At 45.9% G+C, this 12,646-nt stretch overlaps 1 protein-coding gene across 1 annotated transcript in view; it reads left to right on the top strand.

Moving 5' to 3' along the window:
- The window catches only part of TMEM63B (transmembrane protein 63B), a 68,895-nt gene that overhangs the window by 20,388 nt on the left and 35,861 nt on the right, over window positions 1-12,646 (top strand). The window contains exons 9-12 of the mRNA XM_089665076.1: window positions 2,884-3,007; window positions 6,324-6,457; window positions 6,825-6,962; window positions 9,834-9,987. Of these exons, the coding sequence (XP_089521202.1) occupies window positions 2,884-3,007; window positions 6,324-6,457; window positions 6,825-6,962; window positions 9,834-9,987 (550 nt within the window). The remainder of the gene's footprint in view (window positions 1-2,883; window positions 3,008-6,323; window positions 6,458-6,824; window positions 6,963-9,833; window positions 9,988-12,646) is intronic.

Here is a 12,646-nt window from a genome sequence, read left to right as displayed (position 1 = left end):
TTCCAGGTTTTAGGTGCGCCCCCGCCCACCTACTTCTGTTTTGATTGTACACAGTATAAGCCTGTCACAAAGTCCTGGTCAGTGATTCACAGCTGGGACCTGCTGATCTGCTGTGTCCAATCACAGCCCAGAGCCATGTGTTGACAATCAACACAGAGCTCTGTACAGAGGAAAGGATAGGATCTGTTTCTCATCCCTGCTTTTCAGAGATCATTATTAAAAACAGCACACACATTACACACAGGCACACATTTAACCCCTTGATCATCCTAGATGGTAACCCCTTTCCAGCCAGTGTCAGTACAGTGACAATGTATAGTATTATCACTGATTACTGTATTAATGTCAGTGGCGGTTAGTCAGTTCCCACCAGCGTCAGTTAATGTCAGAATGTCTGCCACATTATCACCATCCCGTTATAAGTCGTTGATCACCGCCATTAGTATATATACAAAAACAATTCCAGTATATATACCCTTTATGCAGTTTATGGGCACTATAACTTTCAAGCAAACCGATCAATATACACTTATTTGGATTTAATTTTTTATCAAAGACGTAGTAGAATACATTTCAGCCAAAATTTATACTAAAATTAGATTTTTTTTTTTTTGGATATGTTTTGTAGTAGAAAGTAAAAAAAATATTTTTTTTCCCAAATTTTCAGTCTTTTTTCGTTTATATTACAAAAAATAAAAAACCCAGAGGTGATCAAATGCCACCAAAAGAAAGCTCTATTGGTGTGAAAAAAATTCTGTACATTTTGTTTTGGTACAGCGTTGCATGACCGCACATGTGCCATAGTGTCATAGAGCAAAAAATGGTCTAAAGGGGAGCTTAAGTGGTTGTTCTGGACACAACGCAGAATTCACTAACAAAAGACTAGAAAGCTGGGGCACAGCATGGAGCCCATAGAGACTTGTCAGCTGTCATTTCTGGTGACTTTATTTTCTCTGAGTGTTTAAATCCACCACTCTTCAGTATGTTGCTCCAAGCAGCTTTCTGAAATGTGTGATAGGTTTCCATGTGTTCTCTGTACAGCGCTATGGAATATGCAAGAGCTATATAAATCTTTATTATTATTAGTAGTAGTAGTAGGGCTTAAAATTTCAAGTCCTGAGCTACTAGCCAGGCCTTAGAGTTACTCGCCACCAACAAACACACACAAACAGAGACTCCTGTACACACAAATAGAAACATGTACACACACGCACAGAGACACATGTACACACGCACAGAGACACATGTACACGCACGCACAGAGACACATGTACGCGCACGCACAGAGACACATGTACGCGCACGCACAGAGACACATGTACGCGCACGCACAGAGGCACATGTACGCGCACGCACAGAGGCACATGTACGCGCACGCACAGAGGCACATGTACGCGCACGCACAGAGGCACATGTACGCGCACGCACAGAGGCACATGTACGCGCACGCACAGAGGCACATGTACGCGCACGCACAGAGGCACATGTACGCGCACGCACAGAGGCACATGTACGCGCACGCACAGAGGCACATGTACGCGCACGCACAGAGGCACATGTACGCGCACGCACAGAGGCACATGTACGCGCACGCACAGAGGCACATGTACGCGCACGCACAGAGGCACATGTACGCGCACGCACAGAGGCACATGTACGCGCACGCACAGAGGCACATGTACGCGCACGCACAGAGGCACATGTACGCGCACGCACAGAGGCACATGTACGCGCACGCACAGAGGCACATGTACGCGCACGCACAGAGGCACATGTACGCGCACGCACAGAGGCACATGTACGCGCACGCACAGAGGCACATGTACGCGCACGCACAGAGGCACATGTACGCGCACGCACAGAGGCACATACATGCACAGACACGCACGCACATACATGCACAGACACGCACGCACATACATGCACAGACACGCACGCACATACATGCACAGACACGCACGCACATACATGCACAGACACGCACGCACATACACGCACAGACACGCACGCACAGACACGCACAGACACGCACGCACAGACACGCACAGACACGCACGCACAGACACGCACAGACACGCACGCACAGACACGCACAGACACGCACGCACATACACGCACAGACACGCACGCACGTACACACACAGACACATGCACGTACGTACACTACATACACATGCACGTACGTACACTACATACACATGCACGTACGTACACTACATACACATGCACGTACGTACACTACATACACATGCACGTACGTACACTACATACACATGCACGTACGTACACTACATACACATGCACGTACGTACACTACATACACATGCACGTACGTACACTACATACACATGCACGTACGTACACTACATACACATGCACGTACGTACATACACACAGACACGTACGTACATACACACAGACACATGTACAATTATACATGCAGACACACACAAACAGACACATGTACATGTACGCGCACGCACACACACACACACACCACCACCAGCCCCCCCAAAAAAAGTTGCAGTACTTCGTTGTTCACTCACAGAGCCAGGTACTGCACTCTAGGGGGAGGCAGAGAGCACAGCACACACTCCTTGCTTTGCTTTCACTGCGCTCAGCTATTGAGCAGTCTGACGGCTCCCAGTGCCAATGACCGATCCGGCCTGAGCTCCATCCTTGCTCAGCAAGACGGCCCTGGGGGACACACTCACCCCCACCATAATTTCTACTCCCCATTGGCGAGCAGGCGAGTGGAAATTTCAAGCCCTGATAATAGCATGTGACTGTGGTGGGGACATTAGATGATAAGCTCCCTTGGTTGGTGGACTGGTGTGAAGGGTTCGTTATTCTCCTTACTACTCATGTCTCTTTTCTGTTTAGGAAAAAAGCTGAGCGCGGTCGCGTCTACTTCACCCACCTGAAGAGTAAAGAGAACATCACGTCTCACATCAACCCAAAGCCATGTGGTCATTTATGCTGCTGCGTGATAAAAGGGTGTGAGCAGGTGAGAGGACAAGGAGGTGCACAGAATCTGCAAAAAGCCGGCAAAAAGAATCCATCTGTACATGCTGTAAACTAGATTCTGATTGGATACTGTGGCTTTGCATATTGTGCAGCCTTGTTGAGAAAGCCCAAGGTCGGGCAATAGTGGGGGTCACCTGTGTGGGTTTAATAGAACCCAATCCAAAAGCTAATAAAATAACTTGGATTAAGTTATGATACCTACCACCAGAGATCATCGGCTTATGTACATGGCAATTGTATTCCTGCAATGATGGAATCTCGAGCATTAAGTATTTTGTACATGGGTGTTGTATTTTTATGTTTGTCAACACAGGGCCCCATATGTTTTAGTGATGCAGAACAGATGACCATTCCGATGCTGCATTTGACCCATTTTGTGTTGGACAAGGCAGGTCCTATTGAGATGTGTTTAAGGTGGAAGGCAAGGGAAGCCAAATGCTGATTGTTTTGCTGTGATTTGTGTTTGCTGTATTTGAATACTGTATGAACAGCACCCCTGGTAGGAGATATGGGCTCACCAAACACACACGAGTCTGACACCTTGGTCTTCACCACAGCACCTTTCCAAGGGATGATTGGCCAGTGACTCTGCTGGGTACTAAACTACTTTGCTGAAGGATGTCCCCAGGTCACCAGCCTTAGGATTGCCCCACCAGGGGTTGACAGGAACAGGGTGGCTACATTAAGGCTACAGTGTGGCAGCAATACAAAGTCAATGTCCAGGCAGAGAAAATAGTCCAGGTGGAGGTCAAAGCAGGTGGCAACAAGGACAGGAGACACAGGCAGTTTCTGATGATCGAGGCCAGCAACAGAAACACAGAATTTGTCGGTCTCTTACAAAAAAAAAAAAGAAATCACCGCACCAGCTACCTTTAGGGAAAGTCCCTAAAACCCCCCTTGGCCTGTGCGTACAACCAAACGTGAGGGATAGGGGCGGACTGACCATTTGGAAACTCAGGCACTGCCCGAGGGCCCGGGGTCAGTAGGGGCCCCATGAGATGCCCCTGGTACCTTTTTCATTGGCTTTTTTGAGTTTGGGCAAGGACACGGGGGCCCCATAATCCCCTATTGCCCGGAGGCCCCATGAGTTGTCAGTCCGCCCCTGGTGAGGGATATATACGTTAATGCGCACACACACCCTCGACCAACCATGCATGGTCTCTTTTGGAGACATGATATCCAAGCCTTGGAAGGTGGTATCCAGTGAGGTGCTCTATGGGAGCTATTAGCGAGTGATGAAGGCCTAATATAACTATATAAAAAGGTGATGCCCAGTGAGGAGATCTATGGAACGTATTAGGGAGGGATGGAGATGCGACATACATTGGAAGTCGATATCCAGTGAAGTGCTCTATTGGAGCTATTAGGGGGCGATGACATGATTTAAATACATTACAAGGCGATGCCTAGTGAGGTTCTCTCTGGGAAGTATTAGAAAGTGATGGAGACATGATCACATACAGTTGAAAGTGGTATCCAGTGAGGTACCCTATCCGTGATATTAGGTAGTGATATTGGCATAATATACTTACATTGTTAGATGATACCCAGTAAGATGCTCTATGGCACGGGTGTCAAACTGGCGGCCCTCCAGCTGTTGCCAAACTACAAGTCCCATGAGGCATTGCAAGATTGACCATTACAAGCATGACTCCCAAATGCAGAGGCATGATGGGACTTGGTAGTTTCTCAACAGCTGGAGGGACGCCCGTTTGACACCCCTGCTCTATGGGAAGTATTAGGAAGTGATGAAAACATATGATGGACATACAATGGAAGGTGGTAGCCAGTAAGGCGCTCTATGGGAGCTTTTAGGGAGTGACTGAAGGTGATTCCTAATAAGGGGCTTTATGAGAAGTATTATGATGTGATGGGGATGTGATAAACTTACATTGGGAGGCGGTACTCCATGGGAAGAGTAAGGGAGTAATTACATTGGAAGGTGATGCCAAATGAAATGCTCTATGGGAAGTGTCAGAGTGATGGAGACATGACCTGCATACATTGGAAGGTGGTACCCTGTAAGATGCCCTATCAGAGATATTAGGAAGACATGCAGACAATATATACCTTTCATTGAAAGTGGTACCCAGTTAGGTGTTCTATGGAAAGTATTAGGCCGTGATCAAGACCTGATATAGTTTACATTCACTGGAAGGTTGTATACAGTGAGATGCTCTTTTAGAAATATTAGAGAGGGATGAAGACGTAATATACATACTTTTGTAGGTGGTACCCAGTGAGGTTCTGTATGAGATCTCTTACGGAGTGATGTAGACATGATATACATGTGAAGGGAGTCACTTTGGGTGGGGGGCCCATGGAACGCAGCTCTCTTTGGAGAGGTGGGGAGACCCCTGTCTCAGCTCCCCATATCCCTCTTATGTGCAAGTCACCCTGTGCCTGTTAGGGGTACTGGGTGATCTGTCCTAATATTGTGTGGGCTTTGTCTCAGACTGTGTACACATATTTAGGAGATAGGTGGGATGGGGGGTTGTTGATTGTTTAATGTTATGTGGCTGCATCCCATTGTTCTATTGTTTGTCTGGCTTGGGAGCAAACTATTATGGGATGTATGTGTAATAGCTTAGTGGGGGGGTGTCTCCAGCAGCCCTCCCTCCTGATGGGACTGTCTGCTGATGTGAAGTTTGAATACCTGTGTGTCTTGTTACTAAGTATAGATTGCCCCGCCCTGTGTCATTATGCAGGGAGGGGGGATTGTCCCCTGAGTGTATATATCTTGTATCTGTGTTCAAATAAAGTAGTCTACTCTGGTTTACTTCAAGACTGATGTTATCTAGTCTTGTATGGTTGGCTGTGGTGTCTGTTGTCGGTGGTCGGACGGGGAAGCGGTATTCTAACGGAAGTAATCAAGCGCATTCTGGGTCAGTTCCATTACAATACATACATTGGACAGCAATACCCAGTGATGTGCACTGTGGGAGGTAATATTGACTGATGCAGACTTGCTGTGTGTCATTGCTCTGATGTTAGGGTGATGGGATGCAGCTTCCATACAGATTTAGTACGCTTTCCCACCCACCGTCTCCTTCTCAATAAACATGTTTTGTGAACTCTGATGGCTGTGTTGGTTCCTTCACACGATTTTTTAAACTGATTGCACACAGTCATAGTGAACTCTGATAACCAGCAAAATAACAGTCCGGTGAGATAGGGAATGGGTTGGTGAGGCAGATGGTTAAAACTGCAGATTTCTCTAAAATTGCCTGAGACGTACAGAGCGTTGTTCACTGGTACCACTGTAATGTAATGTTGATCTTCTTTTACCACCCCAGGTGGAGGCCATTGAGTATTACACACGGCTAGAGCAACGACTGAAAGAAGAATACAAGAAAGAAAAGGAAAAGGTCAATGAGAAACCACTTGGAATGGCCTTTGTCACCTTTCAGAACGAGGCCACCACAGCCATGTAAGTCCAATGGGACCCAGATTCTGAAATGTCTAGGCCTCATCTTGGTTTTGTAGGCTTCTGATTCTCCACCCTCTAGTGTTACCAACACCTGAGACTTAACGCTTTAGCCATTTGGTGTTTCACACCTAAGCGTTTCTAGAATGTAACTGAAATCCCTAGAGTGTGCCGTGACTCCTCCTTATGGTGAGGCTCTGTTACCCTGTATTTGGCCCCTTACCTCTGTTACACTGTATTTTGGTTCCAGGAGACTTTTTGCTCACCCAAATCTCAAACATTTGTGACAGCAGTGCACTCAAACCTGTGTTTTTTTATTTTTTTTAGCAGAAACCTTGTAAATGTTTTGTTTGTTTTTATTCCCTTGCAGGATCTTGAAAGATTTCAATGCATGTAAATGTCATGGCTGCAGCTGCCGAGGGGAGCCCAGAAATTCATCCTGCAGTGAAGCGCTTCACCTCCACAACTGGACTGTCAGCTATGCTCCAGATCCCCAGAATATCTACTGGTGAGAGAAGGTTCCTCTGGGGTGGGGGAGAGCAGGGCATAATCATTCCTAGGTCTGTGCTTTTAGGGGTGGGACAAGGGGCATGGTCATTCCTGAGGTGTGCCTCCAGGACAGTGTACAGTGGGGAGTGGTCATTCCTGTGGTGTACCACCAGGACCGGGTACAATGGGCCATCATCATTACTGAGGTGTACTACCAGGACGGTACAATGGGACATCATCATTCCTGAGGTGTACCTCCAGGACAGGGTACAATGGGACATGGGCATTCCTTATGTATACCTCCAGGACAGGGTACAACAGGACGAGGTGTGCCTCCAGGATGCGGTCATTCCGGAGGTGTGCCTCCAGGACGCGGTCATTCCGGAGGTGTGCCTCCAGGACGCGGTCATTCCGCAGGTGTGCCTCCAGGACAGGGTTCAGCGGGAGAATGATCATTCCTGAGGTGTGCTTTTTAGGGTGGCTCTGGAGCTGGGGAGAGGTTGGAGTAGTCATTCCTAAAGCATGTGGCTCAGAGAAAGGCAGATTTGAGCTGCGGTCATTCCTGGAGCTTAACTTTGGAGGAGGGAGAGTGGGGGGGGCTGCTCATTTCTGCAGATGTGAAATGCACGCTCTCTATATACACCGTGTTCCACATTATTATGCAAATTATATTTTTCTCATTTCCCTCAATAATTGAGGTAAATAACAGTCGGCATAATTCTCAGGTTACAACTATAAGAGTACAATTCACATTTTATTGCACAAACCTCCTAATGATAACAGGATTTTTGTTCCAAATTATTCCGCACAGGAAGTTTCAAAACACTTTCTAGGTTGTAAAGAACTGAAAATTGTCATTTGTTGTGTTTGCAGCAAATTTACTGAAATCAAAAGAGATTTCAATCAAACTTTTAACAACATTGTAACTTTGTAAACATTTGAAGCGGTCACGTTACATTGTAACATAGGACCCCTTATTTGATAGCAGATCACAAGTCTTGCATCCATTGAACTTGGGAGTTTTTGGACAGTTTCTGCTTGAATTTGTTTGCAAGATGTCAGAATAGCCTCCCAGAGCTGCTGTTTGGATGTAAACTGCCTCCCACCCTCATAGATCTTTTGCTTGAGGATGCTCCAAAGGTTCTCAATAGGATTGAGGTCAGGGGAGGATGAAGGCCACACCATGACTTTCTTTCCTTTTATCGCCATAGCAGCCATTGATGCAGAGGTATTCTTTGCAGCATGAGATGGCGCATTGTCATGCATGAAGATGATTTTATTAGGGAAAGCATAGTTCTTCCTTCTGTACCAGGGAAGAAAGTGGTCAGTCATAAACTCCACATACTTTGCAGAGGTCATCTTTACACCTTCGGGGCCCCTAAAGGGTGTGACCAGCTCTGTTCCCATGATTCCGGCCCAAAACATGACTCCACCACTGCCTTGCTGACGTCGCAGCCTTGTTGGAACAGGGTGGCCGTCCACCAACCATCCACTACTCCATCCATCTGGACCATCCAGGGTTGCACGGCACTCATCAGTGAACAGGACTGTTTGAAAATGAGTCTTCATGTATTTTTCTGCCCAATGCAGCCGTTTCTGCTTGTGAGCATTGGTTAGTGGTGGCCAAATAGAAGGTTTCTGCACAGTTGCAAGACTCTGGTGGACTCTACACCTTGATGTCCGTGGGACTCCAGAGGCACCAGCAGCTTCAAATATCTGTTTGCTGCTATGTAATGGGATTTTAGCAGCTGCTCTCTCGATCCGATGCATGGATCTGGCAGAAATCTTCCTCAATGTGCCTTTATCTGCACCAACCCGTCTGTGCTCTGAATCAGCCACAAATCTCTTCATAGTGCGATGACCACGCTTAAGTTTTCGTGAAATATCGAATGTTTTCATCCCTCGTCCAAGGCATCGAACTATTTCACTCTTTTCGGCAGCAGAGAGATCCTTTTTCTTTCCCATATTGCTTGAAAATGCTGCTCTGCTTAATAATGTGGAACGCCGTCCTTTAGTAGTTTTTCCTTAAATTGGGCTCACCGGCCAATCTAATTATCACAGGTGTCCGAGATTGTTTTCAGTGATCAAAAGAGCCCTGACACACAATGCCATCCATGAGTTACACTGAAAAACAAAATATTTAATCTTTGTGACACTTAAATAGAATTTGTATAATCATTTGGAACAGGGTGTACACATGACTTCTAGGAGATGAGTGGAGTGAATGTTAGTGAACTAAAAACCTTCCGCCATGTATAGAGGCTTGTTCATGACAAGCTCCCCTTGAGCAGTAGCTTTCTGTTCCCCGGTCTATAGTTTGTAAAGATACACATACACGGTGGAAGCCAATTTTACTCAATATGTATGCAGGCTTTAAATTCTGTTCAGAAAGGCTCCACAGTGCTTGTGTTTTAGTGTTCCTGACTATAGACTATGCTGTTGTGCTTACTCCACACATCAATGAGTAAGAACACTTAAAAATACATGTTTTCCTAAAAACAATTACATTTTAAAAATAAAAAGTAATGTATGCCCTTTAAGTTGGGTCAGAGGCAGATGCAGGGCACTGCCCGAGGGCCCAGGATCAGTAGGGGGCCCCTTGAGATGCCCCTAGTACCTTTTTCATTGGCTTGTTTAAGTGTGGGTAAGGATACAGGGGCCCCATGATCCCCTATTGCCCGGAGGCCCCATGAGTTGTCAGTCCGCCCCTGGGCAGATGCATGCCGAGCAGACTGGTGGCCGTAATTTGCGCTGGGTATTGGGCTATGGCTGATCCATGATAGAAGGGCTGTGTGTGCCTCAGGGTAGACTGTGCTCATGATTCAGGAAAATGTGGGATGCAGCTGCCCAAATCTGGGATCTCATGATAAATGTGTCTTTGTCACCCTAGGGAGCACCTGTCTACACGTGGCTTCATTTGGTGGATCCGCTGCCTGATTATCAACGTCATTCTCTTCCTCCTCCTCTTCTTCCTCACAACGCCAGCCATTATCATCACCACCATGGACAAGTTCAACGTTACCAAACCCGTAGAGTACCTGAACGTGAGTCTGGGGAAAGGCGGGGGGCAACCCATATTTCTCATGAACGTCAAAAACACTGGATGTAGTGCAGACACAGAGCTACCTGTACAGCGGATGGTTAGCTTGTGAGACTGATCTAAAGATTTAGAAATGGCAGAATGGAAATGGAAGAAATATCTTACTCCTATAGAATATTATAATGATCAATACAAATCGGGTAACCTTTATACGGCTTTATGTTATGGGGAAGCTTTTGTTGTCGCAGGTATTTGGGTGCTGAGCACCATCTGGGAGATGAGAACCACGAGGCCCAGCCATGTTCAATGACTGCTCTTACAGACCCAGAAACTAGAAATGATGTTATGCTTTGTTAGACCCACAAACTGGAACGAGATTGAAGTGTCTGACCTCATACAGTGCAGTAAGTGCGCCACACCAACAGTCACAGAATCCAGAATAATTTAACTTCCCTAGCGGTCTGATTACGTCAATATTTCTGTGCTCAAAACTGTACATTTTTTTGCATGGAAATATGTCGTTTTTTTATTGTAGGTCTGTAATTTTTAGGAATAACTCACTGAAATCTGTCCAAACAATAAACATCCCGGGTAGGATAAAATTTGAAACACAAAATCATAAATTATAATATAATAGTCATAAAAAATAATAAATTTAGTTCAATAATGTAATCAAACCAAAAACACTGAAATGTGAAATATAGCGCCAAGTTCGCACATCGCTGAGCAAAGTCGCAGAATCGTTTTCAGTGTCTGATGAGGAATTTCCCCCACAAATCATCACTCAATTCTGCAAGTGGTTCTGATTTACTATCGCTGTTCTCTAGCCGGTCTAAAACCGCTTTTGCCCTAAAGGGACTCTTTTTGGACGCCATGGACGTTTCTCAGTTTCCAGGCAGAAGGAACAGTAAAAATGCAGGCAGGGCGCAGGACAAAGCACTAGGGATGCTCACAGGGACCTGAACCCGGAAGACGGATGCCGGCATCGGCCGGAGGAGATGGCCGGGGATGCTGCAGGGGGGACATCGCGTGAGCGCATGACAATGTGAGCGAAACAGGGATCCCAGAGCAACGCTGCAGGGTATTCCTGAGTGTAGCTCGGGGTTACCAGTGAAAGTTTACCCCGAGCTACACTCGGGAATACCGCCAAGGAGGTTAATTAAATAATTGACCAAAAAAGAGAGCCAACGCGTTTCGTCAGTTCAAACACTCCCCCTTCAGGGAAAAACCGGAATTCACCAGAATATTTCAGTGCTTTGAAAAATTCAAATTCATGTTATTGGATGCGCTGAGTTATTTTTCTGCACTCTGGTTTTTGGTACAGTTGACTGAAAGTATCGGTCAGCGGTGTATTGGGTTACCGTAGCTGGGTGGAGAGGCAGGTGCCGCCATGTTGCTGTGTTTTAGTATGATCTCCAGCACATGGTGTTGTGGCGGTGGTGACTACAGATAATGAGTTTATTTATGATATCAGAACACAAAGCCATGTTGTCTAGAGTTGAGGGGCACCAGTCTTTGGAAAAATGTCCCGTTGAAGTGGGGAGTGTCTGAACCTCTGAAACACGTTGTTTTTGTTTGTTTTATCTTCTGATTAACCACTTGCCCTCTTGAGTATTTGCATTATGGCGCTGCTTAACTTTAACTGACAATCGCGCGGTCATGCAACACTGCACCCAAATGAAATTTACGTCCTTTGTTCCCCATGAATAGAGCTTTCCGTCGGTGATATTTGATCGCCTGTGCGGTTTTAATTTTTTGCACTATAAAAAAGACTGACAATTTTGAGAAAACAAAACTATATTTTTGACTTTTGCTATTAAAGACATCCAGTAAAAAAAAGTAACAAAATCAAATTTTGTCATAAATTTAGGCCAAAATGTATTCTGCTCCGTGTCTTTGCTAAAAACAAAAATCCCGATACCTGTAAATTAATTGGTTTACGTGAAAGTTGTAACATTTACAAATGGCGGTATATATACTGAGATTTAAATTTTTTTTTTTTACTAGTAATGGCAGCGATCAGCGACTTATAGTGGGACTGCGGTGGATATTCTGACACTGGGGGGAACTGACTTGGTGTCACTGACACCCTTAGTGACACCAATACAGTGATCAGTGCTAAAAAAAAAACAAAAAAACACTGAAGCTGTACTAATGGCACCGGGCAGGAAGAAGTTAACATGAGGGGCGATCAAAGGGTTAACTGTGTGCAGTGAGTGTTTTACTAGGGGGCAGGGTGTGTGTTTCACTGTAATCAAACTGCTCTGGATGGCTGTGCTGTACACAGCCATCCAGAGCAGTGTGTCCGAGCTGACAGGGAGAGCTTTTAGTAAACAAAACAGTCCTCCGCGTCGGTGATCGTTGGAAATCACCGGGCACCGGTGAGTAATTACCGGCCGGGACCCGGTGATTGACAGCCGCAGCCATGAATGGCGGTGCTGGTAGGGCATGGGGTAGGGCATTCCCCCTACACGTTATATATATATATGTGTGTGTGTGTGTGTGTATATATATATGTATGTGTGTGTGGTTTTGCGCACCCGTACCGCCCTGTAGCAGTATTTCTGCTATAGGGCGGTGGGGATGCGGTTGAAAATTAATCAGGATTCTATGACCAGTGGTGTGATACATTGACCTTCTCACCAAAGCAAGTCCGTTTAATC

This window comes from Staurois parvus, unplaced genomic scaffold (genome assembly GCF_062004578.1).
Source record: "Staurois parvus isolate SC_StPar_1 unplaced genomic scaffold, SC_StPar_1.0 ptg002114l, whole genome shotgun sequence".
Lineage (NCBI taxonomy): Eukaryota > Metazoa > Chordata > Amphibia > Anura > Ranidae > Staurois > Staurois parvus.
The sequence above is the reverse complement of the archived record's forward strand: the minus strand, read 5'-3'. Positions and strand labels throughout refer to the sequence as shown.